General features: G+C 56.7%; 7 protein-coding genes across 7 annotated transcripts; all 7 read right to left on the bottom strand.

The window, feature by feature from the left end:
- Positions 1-3,646: 3,646 nt before the first annotated feature.
- On the bottom strand, positions 3,647-4,534 carry LMJF_36_5490 (conserved hypothetical protein; the record flags this gene model as incomplete). The annotated part of the gene is made up of 1 exon (XM_001687084.1): positions 3,647-4,534. The coding sequence occupies one exon, from the start codon at positions 4,532-4,534 to the stop codon at positions 3,647-3,649; it is 888 nt and encodes a 295-aa protein (XP_001687136.1).
- A 1,396-nt stretch (positions 4,535-5,930) lies between these two features.
- On the bottom strand, positions 5,931-7,022 carry LMJF_36_5500 (conserved hypothetical protein; the record flags this gene model as incomplete). Its single annotated transcript, XM_001687085.1, has 1 exon — positions 5,931-7,022. One exon carries the CDS (start codon positions 7,020-7,022, stop codon positions 5,931-5,933), a length of 1,092 nt encoding a protein of 363 aa, XP_001687137.1.
- A 1,077-nt stretch (positions 7,023-8,099) lies between these two features.
- LMJF_36_5510 (conserved hypothetical protein) lies at positions 8,100-9,623 on the bottom strand (the record flags this gene model as incomplete). The annotated part of the gene is made up of 1 exon (XM_001687086.1): positions 8,100-9,623. The coding sequence occupies one exon, from the start codon at positions 9,621-9,623 to the stop codon at positions 8,100-8,102; it is 1,524 nt and encodes a 507-aa protein (XP_001687138.1).
- A 3,740-nt stretch (positions 9,624-13,363) lies between these two features.
- LMJF_36_5520 (conserved hypothetical protein) lies at positions 13,364-14,377 on the bottom strand (the record flags this gene model as incomplete). Its single annotated transcript, XM_001687087.1, has 1 exon — positions 13,364-14,377. The coding sequence occupies one exon, from the start codon at positions 14,375-14,377 to the stop codon at positions 13,364-13,366; it is 1,014 nt and encodes a 337-aa protein (XP_001687139.1).
- Positions 14,378-15,603: 1,226 nt separating this feature from the next.
- LMJF_36_5530 (conserved hypothetical protein) lies at positions 15,604-17,574 on the bottom strand (the record flags this gene model as incomplete). The annotated part of the gene is made up of 1 exon (XM_001687088.1): positions 15,604-17,574. One exon carries the CDS (start codon positions 17,572-17,574, stop codon positions 15,604-15,606), a length of 1,971 nt encoding a protein of 656 aa, XP_001687140.1.
- A 616-nt stretch (positions 17,575-18,190) lies between these two features.
- On the bottom strand, positions 18,191-19,528 carry LMJF_36_5540 (conserved hypothetical protein; the record flags this gene model as incomplete). The annotated part of the gene is made up of 1 exon (XM_001687089.1): positions 18,191-19,528. The coding sequence occupies one exon, from the start codon at positions 19,526-19,528 to the stop codon at positions 18,191-18,193; it is 1,338 nt and encodes a 445-aa protein (XP_001687141.1).
- A 775-nt stretch (positions 19,529-20,303) lies between these two features.
- Positions 20,304-24,209, bottom strand: LMJF_36_5550 (conserved hypothetical protein; the record flags this gene model as incomplete). Its single annotated transcript, XM_001687090.1, has 1 exon — positions 20,304-24,209. The coding sequence occupies one exon, from the start codon at positions 24,207-24,209 to the stop codon at positions 20,304-20,306; it is 3,906 nt and encodes a 1,301-aa protein (XP_001687142.1).
- Positions 24,210-24,623: the final 414 nt, after the last annotated feature.

The raw sequence follows: 24,623 nt of genomic DNA on the forward strand, positions 1-24,623 counted from the left end.
TGTCCACACAGGGCAGCGGGAACAACAGGTAACAACAACAAAGAAATGCACACAAAAAAACGACCACGGTAGCAACGTACGAGCGAGAACGAGAGCCCCTTTTCCCACCGAGTAAGAAACGCATGAAAAAAAGAAAGGGCTGCGCGAGCGTGAAGGCACCAGAAGAGGTTCAAACGAAAATGAAAAATACTGACAAACAGAAACAACAACACCAAAAAAAACACAGGGTGAGTGCGTCGGAAGAGTGCGTGAAGGGATCAACGCAAAAGCCGACAGAAGACACACCCCACAAAGAGCTGCAGCAAGCCGATTTGTGTGGATGCACAGGGCAAGAAAACGAAACAAAGCATGCGAGACAACACACACACACACACACGCAAGAAAAAAAACGAAAGACAACGGCGATGCACTTCCTGTAAAGGCAATTCTCTTTTCCAGCGAAAAACAAAGGAATGTGGCGCTTCTACGTGGGGGTGTCACTGGATGGTAATGGCACAGCCACCTACGCTCTGACTCGAAAAAGAATAGCAAGGACAAGCAGATACACGCAGGTAAAGGAATGGTGATGATGGTGAAAAATGGTGGCCCACAGCGCGAGGGGTTGGCTTTAAGCGGAACGCACAGTACACAGCGAACGAAAACAACAACAGCGAAAAACGAAAAAAAAAACAAAGAGGAGCTGAAGGTGAGTAGGAAACGAAAGGAGGAGGGGGGAGGGGCGGGGCTGCAGACAAGGACACCGACGCACAAGCACCAGGCAAAGAGGGAACTTTGTTTTTCCTTTGTTTGTGTGTTTGACCGAAAAAGCGAAGGAGGCGCAGAGGTAGGGAGATGCAACTACCACCACCACCACCACAAAAAAAGAGCGAAAAGAAAACGAGCACACACAACGCACACCTATGTATATACGTATAGAGGTACCTTTGATGTATTCGCATTCACGAATACAAACACAGACACAGAGACGCACACCCGCACGTACCTCACCCCCCAAAAAAAAATGAGGTAGAGGGAAAGGGAGTGATGCTTGTGAGAACGCACAGTCAAGCAGCTAGTGAATCCGTGAAAACAACGAATACAACAAGAGAGATTCGTCACGCGGACAAACGCAAGCGCACACCGAGGTACACCAACACCTAAAGAGGGGGATAAGAGCCGAAGAAAATAAGCGCAAGCACGACAAGGAGAAAAACAAAACAGGAACAAGGTAGTAAACGAAGAGAGGGAGAGACAGAGTAAGATACACACAGCAACAACAACAACAACAACACACACACACACAAAAAAAAGGAAAGAGATTAGGAGCGAAAGGGAGGTGGTCAAGAGGAGCGAAAAGCGTTTTGAGCGAGTGGTTAGGCGCACAAACACACACACACACACACACACAGACACACAGACACACAGACACACACGCTACAGTTTTATTCAATGAGAGAAAAGGTGGTTATGTTATTTGATTGAGTTACTTGAAGATTCAAAAGAGGGGTGGGGGTAAGGGGGGGGGGAGGGGAGGAAGGGGGCGAAGGCGAAAAGCACAGAAAAAAACAACAACGAGAAAGCGAAAACAGATGAACGAGAAGGACAAGGCAGATAGTGGGAGAGAAAGATGAAGAGCTGTGATGACTCGAGAAGAGGGGGTATCGGGTAGTTGACAATGTCTGTAAACGGAAAACCCACAGATTACACAAGGTGAAACGAAAAAAAAAAGCAACCACGACGAGAAAAAGGAAACCGAATCTTTTCTATATGATGTGCGGGGTCGCTGAAACAAGAAAACAAATCAAGGCCAGAGAGGAGGAAGATATTAAGCGAGCCAGAATCGACTCAACACACGAAGCGCGAGAACGAGAGCAGTGAGCACGCAGGGAGCAGAGGAAAGAGGATTTCACGACTGGCGTTTGGCCACGGTGAAAAAGGAGAGACACACACACCCACACAAGAGAAAGAGTGGTCGAGGCAGGAAGGAAAAGAGTAAGAGGGAGAAGACAACCGCTCGTGTTGACTCTTCGAATGGTAAACACCAAGAACCAGAGCACTAAACAAAAACCAGAGAACTACCTTTTTCAAAAGAGCTGACCACTTCTGCGCGCGGTGGAGGCGATGATGGCGAAGTAGAATGAACGGAGGGGGCAGTAACAAGAACGACTTTATGGACGGACGAGGAGAGTGAGCGAGCACAAACACGCAAAGAACGAGCCGACAATACAAACGAGAAGGCACAACAAAGGGGGGAGACAGAGAGACAGACACACACAAACACGAAAAAAACCCAGAAAAAAGAAACACAAAAATCGTGAGAAGTGTGATCTTCTTGCGTTCCTGTGGCGTGTGCGGATGTTTGTTGGCGCCTGCTTTCTCTTACTAGGCAAGAGCAACCAAAAAAAAAACCACGCAGTTCGCTACGACTTCCGCGATGCAAGCACAAACGATTTCCTTCTTTTTTCTTCTGTTTTTGATTCCTGCTTCTTTTTCTGTGTGCGCGTGTTTTTTCTTCGTGTTTGTATTCCTGTTTTGTGTGTGTGTGTGTGTGTGTATGTGTGTGTGTTACCTTGCCGTTGAGGTGGGATGCGCTGTTGCCGCTTCGGCTGTTTGCTTCACGAACAACAACAACAGAATGAATGCTTTTACTTTCCCAAAGAAAAAAAAAGCCTTGCCGTTGCCCTTCTCGCCCCTTTTCCCTTGAGGTTTGCGTGCCAAGTTTGAGGATGTTGTAAACCAGAAAGACAGAAAAGCACACCTGAGACGCACACACGTATGTTTGCTGGTGTTGTTCTTTCCGTGTGTTCGTTGTACGTATCAGCGGCCTGAATGGTCAAAGGCAGACGAGTAGAAAAGGGAACCGAGGAGGACGGAGCAAGAACAGGGAGGGAAAAGAACAACAACAAAAGACGGCCGAAACGGAGGGGAGAGCGAGAGGAGGAGAGGTGGAGGGTGTGTGATATACGCAAAGGTGAAGAGAGTGAGAGAGAAGAGAGGTGGCGGCCGATCTTGCGTGACTGGGTTGGCAAACGTACGCGCAGGTGTAGGTGTGTATGTGTGCGTGTGTATACTGCTCGCGCGTGACTGCGTCTTTCAGTCTGTGTGCCCGGCTTCCTTGACTGTTTCTGTGGGGGTGTGTGGGGTGGGGGGTTTGGGAAAAGGCGTTGCCTCACGCACTGGAGGGAGGGAGAGGAGGGGGGGGAGGCAGAGAAAAGAGTGCGCATTAGTTGGTTATCCAAGAAGAAAAACGCGAACCCGAGCTGCGCACATCGGATCGACCCTTCACGTAGGTGTGCATGCAGAGAGCCCAACGCAAACGGAGTCTGGGGAGGTCACGGGTTTGCCTCGACATCGTCCGCGTGTGTGTGCGCGTACGAGGAGGGGGTGGGGCGCCATCTGCTTTGCAAGACGACACCACTGAATGTAGCGGTTTGCTTCATCTGTTTGATGCCGCCACAGACGAACACGTGTGTATACTGGCAGACTCACTAGCGTAACGGATGCAGCGATATCAACGAAACAACGACAAAAAAAATCAACGAAGCAGAGGGCAGCAGGCGTTGAACAAAAACGATGGAGGAGGAAAAATGAAAAGCGCACACACGTAATTCAAACACGAACAGCGCTCCTGTTAGCGGATGCGCATTGAAACGATGAGGACGGCCAGTCAGCGAGTGGCACTTGTGTCGTCGACAAGCCACATGGTCATCTCTTCCAGTAGGGCGAGCAGGCGTTGCCGTTGTAGCTTTAAACGGCCCTCCGCAACTTCCTCGTTCTTTCCCACAGCCGAGCTCGCGCTGGAAAGAACGGTGCGGTGCAGCACGCCGTGAAGCCCAGCGTGCAACTCCCACCAAACCGCGTCATCAGCTCCAGGGAGCGCGCGACTCTTTCCAAGATTGTGCGCTTCTTGTGGAACCGAGGAAAGGGGATCACACGGCACGGCGAGAGACAGCTTTGCGGCCTCGGCGTACTCCGGCTCTAGAGGGGCGTGGGCGATTTGATGGAGCGCGCGAACCGCCTCGCACGTCCACCGTGCCCTAACCTGAGCAAGAACCTGCTTCTGTCGCGCGCGCCGCGCCCGCTCGCCGAGTGTAGAGCACAGCTGCTTCACTTTCTCTGTGATTCGCTGAAGTTTCGAGGGAAGTGCAAGCACCATAGCATCGCTGACGCTTCGCTCCAGGGCGGAGAAAGATGTGGAGAGGCCGCTACTGTGAAAGGCGTTGCTGACCTCCGATGCTGAGCACCAGGTCCGCCAAACCTCCGACTCGTTCGTAGCGGGCTCACCCGTGGCCTCCAGCGATGGATACACCTCTTCGGTGCGTTCACCTGCGTTGCGCGTCATCTGCGAGGGCTCGGCCATCTCCGTATCAACCGACGTTGTTGAGGCGCGAACCAGATCCGCGGCACCGGACGACAGAGAAGATAGAAGGCTTTCAAGGCGCGACAGCTCAGCACACGCTTGCTCTGTCTGCTGCAGCGTCGCCGAGAGTCGCGCGACGATGCGCCCTGCAGGCACGGCCTCCTTCAGCGATGTCAATGGCGTTTCCTCTTGCATGGATGTTGTGTGTGTGTGTGTGTGTGTGTGTGTGTTTGCGTGGGAAGCCGTGAAGTGGGGGCGAGCTGCCGGTGGTCCTTAATGCCAACCCACCAAAAGTTACCGGATATGTGCCGACAAGGCCAGATGAAGGCGAGGGATCGGGGAAAAAAGTGGAGGGGAATACCCAGAAAGTGTGACGGAGGAGAAGCGGCAGCTGCACCAACGCCAACAGCGAATGATGGTGGGGGCACAACGTGTGCGCCACGCAGGGGCTGCTGATAGGCAGCAGACCCCCAAAGCGGCGTGAAGGAGAGGGAGGAGGATAGGCGGAAGAGACAAAAGACGCACAGTGAGTGAAAGACAGCGCTTCGCCCTTCCCCTCCGTGCCGTGGTCTTCACCCTCTTCGGCGGGAAAACATCGAATTGCCCGCCATCACGCATCCCCGGCGCGCGCGCACGCCAACACACAGAGGTAGCACATCCCATTCGACTTTCTCTCAGTGCAGCATTTTCGGCTCCTGTGATACGTTCCATGCGCAAAGGACAACAGCCCGCTGCTGTCGCCTCATCACCTTCGCCACACGAGACTGTGCCTCAACGCGCCGAGCAACAACACACAAACACGCAAAAGGAACACATTAACAAAGGCAAAGGGCATTCGCCAGGCGACAAAGCCGAGCAACGCCGCGAGAGAGAAACAAACCAACCAACCAACAAAGAAAAAACGAAGTCGGAAACGCAAAGTACGAGGCCCCACCGCCTCGCTCTCCTATTCTCAAGAAGAGTGTCGCTTAGCAAGAGAGTTCTATCGCTCATCGCAGTGGCCGGGGTGGGATGGGAGATGGGCGGAATCGGAAGTAAGTGGTGTAGCCCACGACGCAACAGAGGGACGGCAATAGGCAACAAGAAGAAGGAACGAAGGCGTCATGTCGCACACAGATCAGGCATGCGCAACACGCTTATGTTAGCAGACGGGAACGTGCCAAACAACATCAGCACCAAAACAAAATGCGTTGTGAAAGCGTTTGCGGTGGAGACAGGTGCGAAAAACATGAAAGGCAGAGCGGTGGCACAGATGTAGGAAAATAATAATAACACACACACACACACACACACACACAGAGTGAGAGAGACGAGGAAACGCCGAGCGAGCGTAGAGTAGCTCAACCTCTTCTTTGCAAGAGAGAGAGAGAGAGAGATGGCGGGGCAGGTGCTGCACACGGCCTTGTAAAAGGCAGAAAAGAGGAGCAAACACAAATGAACCAGCACCGGATGTGGAGCGAATGAGGGCAGCAAGCAAATGTGTTCGTTCGCAGAGGAGCAGCGCAGCACAGGGAGCTAACGAATGCACACCCCGCCATCATCTCCAACGCCAGCTCACGGCGCACTCTTGCTTACGTCTTCACCTTCCTCCCTACACGCACACGATCGTTTCACGACTAAGGTACATGGCGACGCAGTTGTAGAAGTGCGTTGTGGCTGCCCCCAGCACGCACAGGTGCCATATCTGATGGCTAGAGAAGTAGAAGTCGAAGGTGCCAGGCGACAGTGCCTCTGGAATGCGGAAGGCGTAGATGAAGACACCTACGCCATAGAGAGCCAACATCGTTAGCAATCCTTTCACATGCGGGCCGCTGATGTGTAGCGGAATCATCTGCGACAAGTGAATCGTGGGGATGATACCCGAGCCGACCATGCAAACGTAGAAGATGATCTTCTTTTTCGCAAACGCCTCAGAGGTCCAGTGGCGGAAAAAGGGCCCGATGAAGCCCACCAACCCGAAGGAGCCAATCATCGACAGGTACGCGTTGCGCCACGCCGGGGCACAGCTCATGGCGTAGAAGCAGAAGGGCAGAAACGAGCCGACAACGAGAAAGGTGATGCCGTAGTAGTCAAGTGCGTGCATGCGATGGTAGAAATCCTCGCTCATATGGCACAGAAATGTGTGAAAGCACGCACTGCACAGCATGCACATTACACATGCCAACGAGAAAGTGCCGAAGATGATAAATGGCCACGCGGTGCGCGCGTTTTCAACGGGAACCGACCGTACCGTGCGGCTCGCGTGGTGAAGCACATTGCCGGCAAGGTAATCTGGAATGATGTGCTGGGTAAACAACTGTGCCATCAGCCCCAAGAAAAAGAAGACGCCAAGCAGGTGTGTCCAAATGTTGATCGTCTCGTTGTGCATCCGGAGTAGGCTCGTGATGCACTGCTTCCATGTGTAGTAGGCGCGATACCCGCGCAGGATGTAGGAGTTGTCACGTAGGTGCATGGGCACATCCTCAATCGCGTAGAGTGGCAGTGTTGAATCGTTGTTGTATGGCTTGGCGTGCTCGCAGTTCGCCTGCTTGCGGGCGAGCTGTACCTTCTGTTCATGCGTGAGGTTTGCAGGGATGAAGGCGCCCGCAGCTGGGCGCTGTGCCGTCGACAAGGACGCATCGACGCGACGTTGACGGGGCGACGGAGACTTTGACGCAGAACTCGAGCTCTTGCGAGAAAACATGGTGAGGTGAATGCAGTCGGACAACTGGTAGCAGCAGCGAGGGAAGGAGGTCGAGGAGGAGTGGAAAGGGGGCGGAAGAAAGGAGAGGCTGCGGCAGCGCTTCTCTGTTTTGTTTTCGTTTCATATTCGACGTGCCCGTTCGCTGCCACGAAGCACGAGATCAAGCGGTGCACCACCGCTCCCGCGGCCCTGTCACAGGCCCTACATCGCGTGGTGCGAAGCGGCTACAAGCAGACGTGAAAACAGCAGTGTGCCGACCCAGCCATCGGAGAGCACGGCCCCTGCCTCGTGCTGCACCCACCCCACATCTCCCAGGTTGCCTCATAGCCGCTCGCATCATGCCGGTCGCCACGTGGTGCATCCCCCGCGCGGTGGCACTCAGGCTCCCCCACACCAGTGGGCAGCGTGAGGGCCAGGGGTGGGATGCGTCCAAGTCAGGTTGGCACTCTGCCTGTCATATGGATGGCACAAGAGTGCTCACCGTCGCCGGTCGCTCCAACGCAGCGCCATCCAGGACCTCACCGCCGGCATCAGTAGCGATAAATCACCGCGATGCCCCTGCCTCGTAGGTGCTTCACCGTCTCACCGCCAGAAGTGGCTCGGCATTTGGCAAGGACAGGGAGAGGGGCTGCTCGGCTTCCCCACACCGAGTGGAAGGGGATGGGGGGGGGGGAGGTATGGAGACGTGTGATGCCACCACGCACTGATAGGTATGTCCTCCCCCAACCCCTCTTCATTAGGGAAGGAGGGGAGAGGCAAAGAGCAAACAAACAACGGCAGCAACACCATTGCACATACACACCATATACCGGGTTGTGATGGCTGGCACAGAGGGCATCGGTCCTGCCATGTGGTCGCAGAGGGATCGAACCACTGCTCGCACAGGTTTGGCATCGCAGCATGCACGTGAGAATGTTAGGGTGGTGATAGCGCGGTCGACTGCGCGTCTGCGTGTGAAGGGAGATGAAGGATTGGAGGGGGGGGGGTCGAGGAACCATTGCCTGCAGTAAACCACCGGCGTGACGACCCCACGTGTCACCGAACAGGCCGCTTTCTACAGACAAGACAAGGTCGAGCTCATCCGCACATGCCATCGCTCACTTGCCACATCTGGTACATGCTAACGCAGTTACAGTAGTGCACCAGGGCTGCCATGGAGACAAAGAAGTGCCAAAGCTGATGACTGGAGAGCCAGCAGTCGAAGTGGCCAGGGTAGCGAGACTCCGGAAACTGAGTCACATAGAAAGCCACTCCGCTGCAGTAGAGGACCACCATCAGGCAAATGCCAAGCAGCGTCGACACGCTCGCTGCGTTCATGGGCAAAATCGCGAGGCTGTGGAGGGCCGGCGCCAGACCGCTAAAACCCAGCCCAAGAAACACGCTCAACCGCACTCGTACATTCTTATGAAACAAATCCGTCCACGGGCCGATGACACCGGCCGTGCTGAGCAGCAAGATCGCCGTAATGTACACAGTTCGCGCTACGGGGTGGCAGTGAAACATGACATACAGCGGAGGCAAGAAGCTGGACACAATGAGGGCTGTGATGCCTATAAAGTCCAGCCGTCCCATCGCTGTCATCACGCGACAGCTGCAGTGGCTGTTGAAGAGGTGATAGATGGCGCTGTTCAGCATGCAGATGAGGGAGCCGAAGCAGAAGATGCCGTATATCAGCTTGGACGCGCTGAGAGAGGGGGCGGTGACAGCTTTGCTGAGCACCGTGGTGTACAGCAGCGCGGTTAAGACGAGAAAGACGACAAAGGTAAGAAGATGCGAGCACACGTTGATGGTCTCGTTATGCCAGCCTAGGAGGCTCTTGAAACACATCTCGACCGTATAGAAGGCCCGGTAGCGGCTGCGGATATACGGGTTGTACCTCTGCCAAGGCGGGATTTCCTCGAACTTGTACAGCGGCAGCGACTCGTCGGGACCCATCGTGATCAAGTTCCTTTGCTGCTCCCTCGCTGCGTCAAACGCTGGTGCCTTGGCAACGAGGGAGAAGCGGCGCTTGCCCTGCGTGTAGCTGTGCACCGCCGTCTTCGTGTGCGTCGCCGTGTGCTCCAGCTGACGCGGAGTGTTCTGGTCCTCCAGCGCGGCTGAAGGCACGTCGAAGGTGGTTGCGGTACTCACATCAGCGGTGTCCTGCGTCCCCGCCGAGGGGGTCACCACGGCCGCTGTCGCGATCATTCTGCACGGCATCACGGCGTCGAAGGTGGCTGTGGAGCTCTGCGCACTGTCGAGTCCCGGTCTGACCGTCTTGTGTGCGTCGCCGTCGCCGAAACTCTGACTGTCCTCGTCCTTCATGAAAAAGTTGTGCTCTCGCTCCGTGGGGATGAAAGGCGACGTCATCACCATCTTCGTCGACGAGTACGCTGGGAAGTCTAGTTGGGCTGATTCGCCGCTCACGAACATGTTGCGTTGCTGCTTCGAAGTGCACGTCGGGTGCGTGCGAGTGGCGTGCACGCATGGCAAGGACACGAACGGCAGCGATTCCTCATTTTCTCGGCTGTTGCGCATCACTCGTGGGTCCTCTCGGTTAAGTTCGAGGAATGACCGTGGTGCGCGGTCCCCTAAGATAATGTCTGTTGCCTTCAGAGACATGCTTCTTCCGTTTCGCACGAGATCTCCTTCGATTGCAGCGCGCGCGCACACACACACGCACACGTGCCGTCTCCGTAAAGGCAAGAAAACGTAGAACGAGGCGTGCACACGCCACCATCGAAATTGCCGTAAGATGATTCTGTTTGTGAGGCAGCAACAGACGAGGTGGGGCGCGATGCAACAACGAACTGTAATGACGCGTTCCTTCGGCGTGTTCAAGGTGAAAAGCGAGCAAGCAGCGAGAAAAAAAAAGCCAAAAGGGAACAGCAACAAAAAACCAGATGGAGGTCGAGAGGGGTTTCCAGACATTCGAGCGCCAACACCGCCTCGAATACGCGTCCCTGCTGCACATGACCGCCTCTGCCCTCCTGAAGGGGGTCGACGGCAGCGATACCGCTGCTTCAGATTCATGGTGTGCGCGAAGACTCACCAGAGAAGTGGTGCAGATCGCAATGTGCCGCTGCTAGGAACAGAAACCGACAGCCTACCTGCCTTCGCAAACACACCGCAGCAGCTTCACTGCACTCACTAGAATCGCACAGATGCTTGAGCACTTGTTTGCCGCTGGCAAACAAGAAACGTAAAAGAAAACATTTCCCTTCCTTCTTGTTTTTCCTCTTGGACGTGCCCATCCCACCGCGAACACGCCAGCAACAGCGTATACACGCCGCCGCAACCACAGCGCCCCCACCCTCTGGCCGCACGGCGGCGACATCTCCTGGTCGCCGAGAACGAGCCGCCCTGCCGCCGAACCGCGCCACGCGCCCAACAGCACCTGCCCATCCCTTCCTCCGGTACGTGCTGCGCGGTCGGCGTCACAGGGCTCTGCTCGAGGGCGGTGGCGGTGGCGTCCGCCCTGCGGGGTAACAGAGGTGGTGGTGGTGGTCCAGGCGCGTGCCGGATGAGCTCGAGGAACAAGTCCGCCAGCCTCCGGTGAGAGCCCTTCTGAGCCCCTGCAACCCGGCCGTATGCCATGCTTCCGGCACCCGTGCCCTCATGATATCAGCCCACCGGGTCGGACGCAGGAGACGCCGCATGCTCTGCGCACACACGCACCCTGGCGTCGATTTGCATGGTGCCCTTCGCGCCCCTTTTCGCCCATCGCTCTTGCGCATCGGACAACCGCATGCCTTGCATGGATGCGGTACGCCCATGCCAGCTGTGCATGGCAGCGCCCGCGCTGCCGTGCGCTCGCCTTTTTGTTCTGAGGAGGAGGTGGTGACGGTCTGGAAGTCCTGTTGCAGTGTAAGCAGACGACACAAACGAAATCTGAAAACCAAAAAGGTTGCGTGTGACCGCACGCCTATCAGCGCTAAGGTAGAAAGAACTCGCGAAACGCAGAAAGGCAACCGTAGATGTGTAGGCTCTCCTGGACGACACTCAGGGGGGTGAGTGGTTTAAGGCAGCGGGGGAGACGAAACGTTGCTTCATAAGGGGCAGAGGCGCGGAGGGAGGAATGAACAAGGCGGGATGCCATGGAAGGACTGCACGTATGTGTCCGCAAGGAAACGAAAGAGGGAGCCTCCAGCTTACAGAAACAAAGGAGGAGACGCGCGCCCTCTGTGTTGCAGGTCCATCCACCCGGAACCAAAGAAAGCCAAACACACACACACACACACACACACACACACACACGCACAGACATATGTGTAGGCAGGGAGATACAGACCACACAAAAACGCGCGCTTAAATCGAGGCTTTGTTAGCCGCCTTTTGTAGACCCCCCTCCTTACCCCTCCCCTCCCCACCCCCAAGGAACCGTGTGAGACGGCGACAGGAGGATGCTTTAATTTACGCGCAGTGTGCAACACACCAAAAACGAGTGATACAGATGAAAAGAGAGTCAAGTCATGCAAAAGAAGAAGCAACCGAAAAGAGAAGAGTGACGACGCTGTCATGCGAATTTGGTGCTCGCGCCTCTCGCGGCAAGAGCGAGAAAGCAGCGGTTGACGCGAAAACGCAGAGGGTTGGGGTGAGATGAGGCGGTGAGAGACGAACCGAATTAACCCAAGAGCGAAACCACGACCCAGTTCCCCTCCTCCTGCGTAAGCCACTCGGAAGGCCCGGGAGAAGGCGGGAAGACAGCCGCACATGCAAAGGCGCACGTGCAAAATATGTGAACAGCGTCCGCAAAGAACTAAGCGCTGAAGGCACTTCCCAGTAGCGATCACGCGCGCACACACACTGCCCACCACAAAGAGACTTGATTCGACCACAAAGAGCGGTAAAAGCGGGAGACGCATGTGAAGTGCTTCATCTCTCCTAAACGAGATGAGCAGAGCAAAGAACATGAAAAAAAAATACGAACGAGGCCGGAGATGCGGCACGATACGACACAACGCGCAGTTAAACCCACTCAGCCGCTGCTTGTTTGTTTCTTCCTTCATCAATCCGTCAGGTTGAGGCACCAGGATCTACTCTTTTGGCGCGTACGTAGCCATTCACCGGTGCAACTCGCATACACGCAGGCATCACGGAACGCACACCAGTCGAAAAGAAGAGCGAGGAGACACTAGCACGGAAGCAAGTGCAACATAGAGAACGTGAAAAAAAAAGAAATTAGCAGGAACGAAGCAGAGGGTGTGTGTGTGGGGGGGGGGGGAAGAGAGAGAGGGAGAGGGTGTGTGAGTGATGCAGTCGAGAATGGACGGCCACATACCACTAAAAGAAAAAAAACAAAGAGAAAAGGCTTGCAAGTGTCGTGCGCTTCGTTTTCCCCGTTTTTTTTTTGTGCGTGAGTTTGTGCGTGCGTGTGTGCTCGTCTTTGGTCGCTTTGTGAATTTTTACCTTTTGTTTTTTCTTGTCATTCTTTGCATAAGTCATACCCGACTAAACAGGAGCAAGAGAAGCAGCGAGACACGCGCCGAGAGGGAGAGAAAGAGACGAGCTAGGCTACTTCAGATAAGCTGTCAGCAATAAAGAGGAAAAGCAAAGAAAGAGAGCGAGAACAGCAAAAGCTGTCAATCGCAAAACAGCAAGAAACACTCGTTTCTCCTCCTTTGCTCCAGGTGTCCGGTCGTTGCCACCGTCGACGAGTCCAGCTCCCCTCAACCCTCCTTCCCCGCCGCCGGCCCTGTCACCGGCCCCAGCCGCGCGGCGCAAAGCAGCCCGAGAGACACACACGCTAGAGTAATGCGTCAATGCGGTCATCGGGGCGGGGCCCCCTGCCTCAAACGCCACCCACCTCCCACCCTCCCCCACGGCCGCTCCTCCCATCATGTCAGGTCGCCTCGGGGTGCATCCCCCCTCGAGGTGGCACTCCGGCTTCTCCAAACCGAGTGGGAGGGGGGGGGAGGGGTACCGGACCGTGTGTGATATGCCATCACGCACTATGGGGCGCATCCTCTCCACCCCCGTCATTAAAGAGTGAACATGTTACAACGAAAACAACAACAACAAGAGAGACAAACAATGCGAAATGAGTGAAAGAGAACGAGAGGAGGGGCTCCTGTTCCTATTACAGAGCACACCACTTTTCTCGCTTCACGACTGTGTGCTTGTGTATGCTTGCTCAAGTGCATATGGGTGTGAGGCTGGGCATCCTCTTCCACCGATCCCCGTAGCAACCGGGAAGACAGTGTGTGAACGGATGCCATGCTACAGACTCTTGCGCGCACCCAGTGAAGAAGGAAGCACAACAACTGCATGAAAGGAGCCTGCCCCTTCAAGGCCCGTTGTACACCTGCTTCTTGCAATCACAGAGGTGCCTGCGCCGTGTGTGTGCGTGTGTGAGTTCTGCTTTACGCGCACTCACCGCCCACTCCGCGCGTGACGTGCCACATCTGAAAGGCGGCGATGCAGGTGAAATAGTGCACTACTGCAGCGCACAGCACAAAGAAATGCCACAGCTGGTGGCTGTGCAGCCACACATCAAACCGACCCGGGTACCATCGCTCAGGGACTTTGAAGATGTAGATCACAATACCCACACAGTACGTGGCCAGCATGAAAAACATGCCCTTGTACAGCGGCAAGGTCTGCTCGTTGGCGGGCAACCCAAAGAACATGTGAACGGTGGGGAGAATGCCGATAGAGGTCAGGGAGGAGTACAGAATCATGCGCGGCCAGTAGAACGTCTGAGTGTTGAAAAACGTGAAGAAGGGCCCCATCAAGCCGAGAATACCCAGCAGCGTGATTGAAATGAGGTACACCGCCCGCACCACCGTCAAGCACGAGAAGAGGTAGAAGACGGGCGGGTAGAAGCTGCCGACGATCATGGAGGTGATGCCGAAGTAGTCGATCGCAAGGGCAATGTTGTGCACCTCCTCAGAGTGGTGGGCGCTGAGCGTGTGGTAAACAGAGGATCCGCCGAGCATGACCATGCTGCCTAGCTGAAACACCGAGAAGACAAGGTAGTCCTGCGTGCGGTGCAGGCCAAGGTTGAGTAGGGTGTGGAGTGAGAGCACCAGCACAATGAGGAGGCCCACCAGGTGCGTCCAAATACTGAGTGTCTCGTTGTGGAGGGCGAAGACGCTCTTGAAGCACTGCTTTGTGGTGTAGCCGGCTCGGTAGTATCTGAGAATGAACGGGTTACCTTTCAGCCATTCGGGAATCGAGCTCAGGTCATACAAGGGGAGATCACGGCACCGCGTGGTCGTGGGTGAGCACGGGCTGAAGCTCCGGTGACGTTGTGCCGTCCCCAGCAGCTTGTTCGCTGCTTCCCCCACTCTGTTTGTGGTGATGGCCGCTGCCTTGTTCTGCGCGATGCCGCGGCACCGCACACGCGCCTCGTCGCTGGTTAGTGCGTCGTTCATGTTTGACCTGCAGGCGAGAGAGAGAGAAGTGGAGAGACAAAAGAAGAATGGCGCGCCTTGCGCTCCACCCGAAACCTGGTGCACCTGCCGGAGTGCAGTTATTATAGTATCTATATATGAAGGGCAGGGAGCAGCGAAACAAGGAGCCCCCCCCCCCAAAAAAAAAACAAACAAGCAAAAAAAGAACAGACGCTGCGATACCGGTGAAGAACGCCAGCGACTTTGCAGGAACTGAGTTGAACCTTCAATCGAGCACGGAAAGCAACAGCAAAACAGAAGACGGTCTTGCGTTTTAGAGAGGGTATGCGTGTACGGGCGTGTGCGGTGAGGATGGATGGTGATGACGACGGCGCCAGCGTGACGAGGAGGGATGGGAGGGAGGTGAGCCAGACACAAAACAAGAAAGCAAGAGGAAATCAAGTCCTGCGAGCGACGAGAAGATAATTTACTAGTACCCACAGCGACAACTACGCATCGACGCAATCGACGACATGCAGACGCAAAAACAACAACGACAACAACAAGAAAGGAAAACCGAGCGTGCTAACGAGTGTGGCGTAATTGTGTGCTCTTCGATGATGGTGGTTCGAGGTGGTGTTGGGAATGAGGCGTGGAGAGCTTAGAGAGGAGGCACGCCGCCAAGGGCGCTCGTGCGCGTGTGTGTTTATTTTTTAATCGTCTTTGGAGAGCAAATGATATAGTACCGTGCAGAAGTGCAAGACGTCCTTCGACGCAGAAAAAAAGCAGCAGCAGAGGAGACAGGCGGGCGGAAGAGTGAGTGAATGATGGGCGGATGCTGGCGGTGCTCGTTTGTGATGCGTGATGCACACATCGACGCTATTGCGGGGAAGGGATAGGGTCCTGCGACGACCGGCGAGTGGCATGAGTGAGTCTGGTCAGCGGCAGGGGAGAACAAAAGAGGGAGGGGAGGGGGAGGGGAGACGGTGTGAGGTAGCGTCACGCGCACAACACAATGTTCGAAAGCTCAGCGGAGGACCAGCAACAGCGAGGCTTACGCGCCTTCAACGGCAAGCGTAGCGGGCAGGGGGTGCTACTGCGCCAAAGCTGTCACGGAGGGATTCTTGTTTGGCATCGTTTCTTCCGGTCACGTTCGTTTTTCTTTGTTCCTTCACCGAAGTGCGTCATCCAAAATCGCCGCCCACGCGAGCTTAGAGGCGGTGAGACGTCCCGTAGTGGGACGCTAGGGCGGCGTCCAGTTCACCCTTTCATCGACCCGCGCTGGACACTGCGTGCGATAGTCGGCTCCATGCAGCACACACCTCTGCACCAATCGTGGCACCAGTGCACGCGTGCTCGGCTTCGTCATCCTGAATGACCATCAGCAGAGTCGGGCACGACAGGCGTACGAGGCTGCCTGCATGAACGGCAAGCCAGGAAGGGGCTGTGGCCGTGTTGTTGGTGTCGCGGGGACGCTTCCGGCCTTCCAGGTAAAGAGATGATTCTCCTGAACGGGAGTGGTCTTGGTGATTTGCACCGTGAACGTATAGGCATTCCGGCGGTGGCAACGAGCGCACCCAGCGGCAGAAACGCGACTCCTCGATTGCCGCGCGCACCTTGGCGGCGTGCGCCTGTCCTGAGTCCGGGATGATGATGAGAATCGACACGGCCGTCGTCGACGAGGCGCTTTCCAGCCATCGCAGCAGATGTGCAAAGGCTGCGGCAATGATCTCGTGGACGAAGGGTGGGTTGCACTCCAGTCGCAGCAGGCGGTGCGGCTGCGACGCCAATGACACCGTGGCAACGCCATCACCGCTGGCGCAGGACGCAGAGGGCTCTTCCCGAGCCCTGGCCACTCCACACGACGGCCCCACGGCTGCATCCACTGCCGCGACGCACGCCGCCACGTCACAGCAGGCGAAGAAGTTCCCAAGAGAGCCAAAGGCAGCATCTGTGTCATGAAAAACAGAAAAGAAGAAGGGCCGCGTTGCGTTGAAAGGGCTGGCAAAGCACTCCACCACGACGGTCGGGCGCTGGTGCGAGAGCGACCCCTGGTGGTGGTGCTCAAACGCGTCCATTACCTGGGGTGGCACGGCGGCTTGCCAGCCCGATTCCTTTTCCATTCTACCACCACAGAGGCCGTGATAGCGCAACAGCAGGCGCGCCAGAGCATGCGGAAAGCTGTCTGCTGCCGCCGTCTCCGCTGTCTGCCGAGCAATGTAGCGAGTATGCAGACGCAGCACGACGGCGGGACGTATGGGAATGCGAAGGCGAATCGCCGCGTCGCTCAGCACCGTCCACTCCACGCCCGACCGCTCGTGCGAAGCAAGGGGCTCACCATGCGACGGCGTCGATAGCTTGAGCCACTCCCGCAGAGATACCCACTCGCTGCAGTCCACGGCCCTTCCCATCAGGTCGATGACGACGGCCGTCTCCGCCGACACACCGCTGCCGCCCGTGGACGCGGCAACGGACGGCAGCGCCGCCAGCAGATGCACATCGCCGCTTTGCAGGTACACCTTTAGCTTCCACGGTCGCTTTCCGCCGTCTTCGCCGTTGTGCATCCGCACTGTCCCGATGCGCTCCGCCAGCTGCTTGCGCACCGCGTAGAAGATGTAGGTCGCCTCGTCGGTCATCTGCCACGCTGCTCTGCGCTTCTGATTGAAGGAGGTGTCCATCTTGTTGGCCGCGCCGCACAGCTTGTTGAGCCAGAGGTCCAGCAGGTTTTTCGAGGCGTGGTGGGGTTCAATCGCCTCCAGTGCGGGCAGGAGCGCGTCGTGGTAAAAGGGCTCGGGAGTGGCGAGGCGGAGATTCTTGACGGAGACGCAGCAGGGTGACGACTGCACACAGGTCTCTGCACCAGCGTCCGCTGCGAGCTCTGCAGGCTCCACTACACCGAGTATGTCGCCCTGCACGTATTGCATCGCCACCAGGCGTAGACGCTTCGCGGCGGTGGTTGCTGCGTGCGATACTTCCACGACATCCGCCTGCCGGCGAACGTCGAGAATGGGATGCACCCACTCCCGCGTCTGCTGAACGCGCTCACGGTGCCGGGCATCGGCGGGGTGCGCTGGCGTCGTTGCGAGACTCTGGTGACCTTCAAAGATGGCGCTGGGTAGGAGTCCTCTGGCGTCCAGTGAAGGCGAGGCCGGCGGGTGTGCCTTGCACAGTCGTTCGAGTTCCGCTTGCACGGCCAAGGCGGCTCTGTATCGCAGGATCTCCTCCAGTGCGCTCTGCATTGACGCAGAGGATGCAATGGAGGCGCCTGAGGAGGACGTGAATGTGGAGCGTGCGACGCGCAATCTCCTGTGGCGCTGGTTTGTGTGTTCTGTCACGGCGCGGGCGTGCGCAAGAGTGGCAGGGTGAAATTAACAGAGAAGAGGGAGCAGGGGAGGTGGCAGCGAGGAGGTGCAGCGATTAGCGAAAATGGTGACGGAGAGCGAGGCCAAAGAGCAGCGCACCGCGCGTGTGCCCGTCGGAGACACCGAAAAAGACATCGAGGTAGGCAGGTGTCGACGGTGGATGAGAGGAGGCTACAGGAGGCTGTATGTCGTTCGCAGCGAACCCCATTTTTTCCAGCAATCTCTTCGGCACACTGCCCCTCCCCTCCCCTCCCCCTTCCTCCTCCAAAAAAAGAAGTATGCACAAAATTATTCAGTAGCAGTGCTGTGCGCAATGCATCCGCGAGGGAACAACGCGAGACGCGGCAGCGCCAACGGCAGATACACACACACATACACACACAAAAGGAGGGGGCACACGCATATGCCCACTGACGAAGCGGTAACACGTAAAAGTCAACGCCTCCCTGTGCTGCACGAGTCTGGACGCATCCTACCGTGACGCAGGGAGGACTTACTCAAGTTCTCGCCAGAGGTCTAGCAGATGTTGCTGGAACTGTTGAACGACGGACTCCTGAATGTCATCAATGCCACTGCCGAGCAAGTCAATGGTGATCGTGTCTATCCGTTCGTGTTTTGCGGTGTTCAGTTGTCGCAGCTGCACCTTGAACTGCTGTGTGGCCTCTTTCTTCGCGACTACAATCCTTCTGCGAAATAGGGCCGCTCGCTGCGGCGTGGGCGCAGCGTCAGTCCCATACGCTTTCTGCTGATTCTGCTGGCGAAGGAACGCGTGCACGACGCCCCGAAGCTGCAGGTCCAGCTGATGCGTGTAAGATTCGACAGTCTCGGCGGCACGCCGGAGACGCGTGGTCTCATCCATCTGCTCGTCGTCGCGCAGCCGCTGAAGCCGAGAGCGGGCGATGTTCCGGCACTGCTCTTGGCACGCGTCCCACGCCTCAGGCCGCTGTAGCGCTACGTCAAAGAAACACGCTGCCGTTTCTGACATTGCGGTAGGACACATCTCATCCGCCTCAGCACCTTGCGTGGCATGCACGAGCAGCCCCCACGGCTGGGTCGTTGCAGTCCACTGCCACTCATTCCAGTGACATGGTGCCCACGCCGCATGGTCCGCAGGGTCGGCGGTCTCGTAGCAGTGATCGAACAAGGCATCCATAGAGCAGATTACCGGCGGTGGCACCCACGCAGATGCGCGTGCCTGCTCTTTGCCGGACCCTTCTCGAGGATTACCACGCTGTGCATTGCGTGCAAGGCACACGGCCAGCGGCGTGGCGAAGCGGAGCTCGAAAAGTACAATGAGGGCCTGCCGTGACTGCCCCGCGGCTGTCGGGTCTTTCTGCGACGACTGGAGAGAATACTCTTCTCGTTCCAGGGTGCGGCACACCTGATAATAGCGCTCTCGCATGCTCCGGTAGTGCATGTTGTCCTCCACAAAGACCATGGGGACCACCGCGTTCTCCGTCGCGTCACCGTTGACGGTGCCCGCAATACACGTGCGCAGCGCTGACTGAGTCAGTTCCAGCAGCCGCCTCGTGGCTCGCCTCCAAAGTCGCGGGCTAAACTTATGCTCCCCTGCTGAGGCAGCTGTGTCTTTCTCGCGCACTGTTGCCGCATCGAGATCTGCGAGCACTTTGTCGAGCTCCAGCACAGCACATATGCGACCGTGGCAGCGCCCACCGAAGAGCGGCACTTTTCCCGAGATGCTATCGCGTTGGAGGACGTGGCGCTGCGCAGCGGCAAGAAAAGTGGACTTTCCAGCAGCTGGGATGCCGGTGACCAAGAAGAGAAGCGCTGACGGGTGCGGCGATAACGGAGATGATGGAGCCTGTGCCATGCGTGCGCACGCAGAGATACACGCACACACAAACAGAAGGCTAAGAAGGACACTAGCACGATGCTGTCCATGCGGCCACAAAAGCACCCAAAGCCCCCCCCCAAAAAAAAAACACAAAACTGTCACAAAACACCCTTGCTTCGGCACAGACACCGGCACACAGACAATGGAACGCCCTGCACAGCGGCGGGAGGAAGGGCCTCAGAGACATGCGAGAGCGGGAGAGGGCAGTCAGTGGAGCGAAGGTGTTGACAAGAGCAGGGGGTGCAAGTCACGCGACAGGCACGCAGAAGAAAGAGCGCGTGCGTGTGGGAGGGACCACAGGCGAGCGCAAAAAAAAAAGACAAAGAGAGGGAAGTGAATCATTCACATTCGCACATCACACACACACACACACACATCCTCCGAATTCTGATGACGAAGATGAGGAGGAGGACGAGGGGTCGGGTGGGTGAGTGGGTGCGTTATGAGCGATTGTGGGCCACTTGGCAGCTGACAGAGGAGCAATCCGCGTCATTTCGCGATGCCACCTTCACATGGAACGGCGATGGAGGCGCGCTCAGCAGCCACACCCAACCCCGCAGAATCGAACACACCTCGAAGGATGCGAAGCTCTTTTCACTTGTATGTCAGCAGCCTTGGGCTTTTAGCAAAGAATGTGGCAACACACGCACGCACACATCATGAAATGGCAAGCCGATATTCCACCGACACAACAAAAGCCTCCTATTTTCAAAGTGAGCGACGCCTGCTGCGCGTGCGCTGTAACGACGTGTTACGACCGCATGCGTCGGCAGGTAAAAAGGATGCTGATGCGCGCGGCGCGGAGGTTGCGCTCATGAATCTGTGCTTGTGTTTCGCTAAGGCCGTTAAGTCTGATACGCCGCTCTCCTTCAAGGTTTGCGCCGCTGTCTGCCTGGTTGAGCGCGTGCTGCTCCTGCTCTCGACTCAGTCGATCTGTCAGCTGCACAAGGTAAACACGCAGATTCACGTCTGTCAATCGCTCTTGCACCTGGAAGATTCGCGACGCGTCTGAAAAAGACATCAACTCAGACTCTCCTCTCGCGTGCCTATTCGAAGCAGAGGCCCCCTCCTGTGCACCGCCATCCTCCTGCGAAGCAGCGGCGTGCGGGCCTCGAAGATCGAGCCACACTCCCTTGTTGTCTCGGATCTTGGAGAAGGTTAGCAGACGCTCCGCAGTCACCTCGGTGGTCTCTTGCACCGGAAGCGAGTTGCAATGGCCTATTCGCATCACAACGGAAATAGCAACCAGCTCCCGCCAGATAGAATACCAAACGGACGGCGCAATCCACCGCCGATACTGCTTCAGCAGCCCACACGCCAGCTCCATCTGACTTACCCATCGCATACGGAAAGCCTGACTAGCGGAAGCCGACGAATCCTTGTAGAGTACGGTTGCCAGGAACCTCATCGCTGAGAAGACATCCCTTATGGCAAGGTTGCACCGCAGAATCACCGCCTTCTTTGTCGTTGTCGGCTCCCAGTGGATCGGCGAGCGTGCAGACGGCCCCAATTCCGCGAGTACCTGCTCGCAGTACTCTAACTCCGCCTCCGTCCCAATCATGCTCGACTCTTCCATCGCTTGCGCGCTCATGGATATCACAAAGTGCCGCTTGACGTACGTGTGCATGACTCTCAGATACTTGTCGAGGGGTGCACTCTGCAGAAAAGTCGAGGCGACGGTGCACGAAATCTGCCACATAAGTACCGCCCACACGAGGTGTCGCAGCTCTAGTTCACTCTCGGACAACCGCCTCTTCTCTTTCTGCACTGTGAACTCGGAATCCTTGTACTCCAAACGGCCCAAAGCCAAGCGGCTCACCATGATCAAAAGCTGGTGCGCCACATCACGGCTTGCGCGCGAGTGCGCAAACCGCTCGGCGAGGGCACGATAGACGTACAACGTCGTGCTCAAGATGGACTCTCGCTTTTTCCACGATAGGAATGCGATCTGGTCCTCTCTAGCGCACGCATCCAGCGCGGCTGCCGCCACAGTGAGGCACGACTCGTCGTTGATGGACAGGATGCAAATGTGGTGCAGGAGGCGCATCAGCTTCGGAAGCAACGAGCTACGCAGTTTCTTCTCAGCTTTGTAGCGCTCCGTGTTGGATGGCGACTCCTGCAACGCCATTAGCGAAGCGTCACGAATCGTATCGACCGTCTTCTCCATCAAGTCAAAAATGTTCGGCAGTTCGTCCAGCGTCATGTTCGTTGTGAGTGCGAGCGACAATGCGGAGTCGAAGATTCGCACAACGACCAACTTTTTGTGAAAGCCGAAGGAGAGTCCGGATTCGACGCCCGTGAGCCGCCGCTGATGGTGGCGAGGTGGAAGTATCCGCTGCGCCACTCCCAAGCAGGACAGGGCCACCTTCCGCGCCTTCTCATCTGCGTCACGGAACGGCGGCGCGTCTTCTGCTATCGCGCTCGATTTCAGCATGTTTTTGTGGCTTACATACCAGCGATGAAGCATGGCGATGTTGCGGTTCACAGTGGTCGGCAGCACACGGTGGTCGCCTATCGAGTCCATGAAAACGGCAAAGTCCGACATGAAAGCTGCAGCGACGCAGGCGACATCAGCGCGTGCCGCCGCGCTCAGGTCTTTTAGCTGTGTAAGTGTCACTAGCAACTTCATGGTAACCCAGCTTAGCTGAAGGCTCTTGTACTCTTCCATGACACCATCCACGATCACCGTTTCAGCTGTTGTGTCAGACGACAGTCCTTCGGGCACGCATGCTGCCTGCGACTTCCACCGGGAGCTTCGGATGACGGACGAGACGTTCCGCAGCTGCATACCGACAATGCGCTGCATACGACGTGCGGAGCGCAACGACAGTTCCACCAGCTCACTGGATGCACCGTGACGTTTCGCTTTTTGCTCGTGCAGCTGCAGGCAGTACACGATCGCGCACTCCACAACGTGCATACGCAGGATGAGCTCATCAAATTGAAGGTCCTCCAACGCTACTGCGGCACTGCATTGTTGGTCTGGCGAATTTGTCCTCGCGAAGCCGCTGCCGCGCTTCTCGGGGACACGCGTAGCCAGTGCGACAGCTGCGGAGGAGCAGGAGAACGATGGCTCCGCAAAGAACTTCTCCAGCGCTCGCAAAAGGAAGTGTGTGGTCTTGCCTGTGGTGGTCCTCGCCTCGTCCGCCCCTGCCGACTCGGCTGTGATGTCGTTATCGTCCGCCACGTCTTCTAACTCCTCACCGACGTGGCTTACGTTCACGTTATCGGCACGAGTCACGACGGAAAGCATTTGCCGGATGCGATACTTCGCATCGAGAATTCGCAGCGAAGGGGTTGTGTCTGCCTCAAGTGCTCTGAGGTACTCTTGCATCAGAGGCTTCGTGCACTCTAGCGCGGCGGTGAAGAGGTCGTGGTCGAAGCGCAGCTCACACAAACCGTTGGAGTAATGTGCGAGCAGCATCAGGCGTTTTTTCGCGTCCATGGATCCAAACAGAGACACATCTCGCTCAGCCTTGCAGCTTCTTTTAATTTCGGCTCTACGTCGCTCCTCGGCAATGCGCAACGCGGCGCGCATTGCCGTGTAGGCTGTTGGCGCCCATGCCTTTTCGCGGCCTGTCACGATTGATATGATGAAGAGCCACTCGAACGGGGAGAGTTCTCGCACAGCCAGGATCTTCTCTGTGTGACGTAGCAGGCTCAGGTTCGACAGAGCATCACGCAGCGCCGTACAGGCGTAGGCGGAGTACAGTGTTTCGCGGTTCACTGGTGGCGAAAAGTCGAGCAGCTGCACATTCTGAGCCATTTGAGCAGCAGCTCGCATTCTGTCGAATTTCACCGAAAAATCAAGCAGCTTCGGCACTAGCATCGATAACTCCGCGGGTGTCACCCTGTTTGTCGTAGACTCGCTGTACATGGCTTTCAGCGTGACGCCATACTCGTACTTTGCAGCTTCTCTTTCTGTGCGGGCAGCAAGGACGTCAACATAGTCACCGGGCAGCCCTTCGTCTGCTGGTGGAAGTCGCCGAGCAATTTCATCGATGATCTCGGGGAAGTCTAAGCTGGCACCCTTGGGAACAAGGGTCTGGAGCCACCGCGGCAGTCCTGCTAAGCACGCCTCGACCTCTGCGTTTTGTTCGAGAACCCACTTCGGTATACGACTCGTTAACTGTCGCCTCATCAACTTTTCTGCCTCCTCGTCAGCGATTCGAGTGGCGCCAACGGTGATGACCGTAAGGATCAGGTTAATCGTCGGCACCGTCGCGTATGGGCGCGGAAGCAGGTGTAAGATGATGGCGGTGAAGAGCGCATTCACGTGTGGTGAGCGACCGCGCACTGGAATGCTGAAGAGCGCAAACCGGCTCAGGATGGAGGCGCAACTTGTCTGCACTTTCGGTGGCGCGAGCTGCAGGAAGAGAAGTATGCACGGTATTTGTGCCGCCATAGATACCCTGTGCGCTTCAGGGATTCGGTCCAGGTTCGTCACACCGTTGCCCGCCGCGATCTCTTCCGCCTGCGCTTCTCGTGCCTTGTGCGCTTTGTCACTTTCCCAGCACAAGGAAAACCGTGTCAACATGCTGTGGGTCGTGCGGGTCAGATCTCGGAGAAGCGAATCGGGGAGTTGGCCGAGGCCACGATCGGTGCGAGGGCCCACCCGCTTCAGCAGGGCCGTTACCGCTGTATTATAGCGCACCATGATGCTCTCTTCGCCCCTCCTCTGAGGGGTAGCGCACGTGGTGGCAAAAGCCACCGTCGAGTACGACCACCGCCTGCACAGCGTCTCCCTTTCCCGCGAACCAGGGTCAGAATGGGGGAAGAGAAAAGGTAAAGGTGCCTAACACCCCATGAGTGTACGACGCGCCTGCCGATACGGAGGCCGCGCACAAGTGTGCGTGATGGCGGCTTCCCTGTGCGATGACGACCGAGAAAGTGACCACAAAACGCAGAAGACCCACAGCAAAGAGAGAAGAGAGCGTTACCGGAAGAAAAACAACAACAACAACAACGGTACTCGCCTCGTGGTGGAGAAGTAAGGTTGAAGCGTCGCAGCAACACGTTGCACTTCTCGATCCGCTTCCGACGACGCGCGATGCAGCGAAGCACCAACGGA

This window comes from Leishmania major, chromosome 36 (assembly GCF_000002725.2).
Source record: "Leishmania major strain Friedlin complete genome, chromosome 36".
NCBI classification, from domain to species: domain Eukaryota; phylum Euglenozoa; class Kinetoplastea; order Trypanosomatida; family Trypanosomatidae; genus Leishmania; species Leishmania major.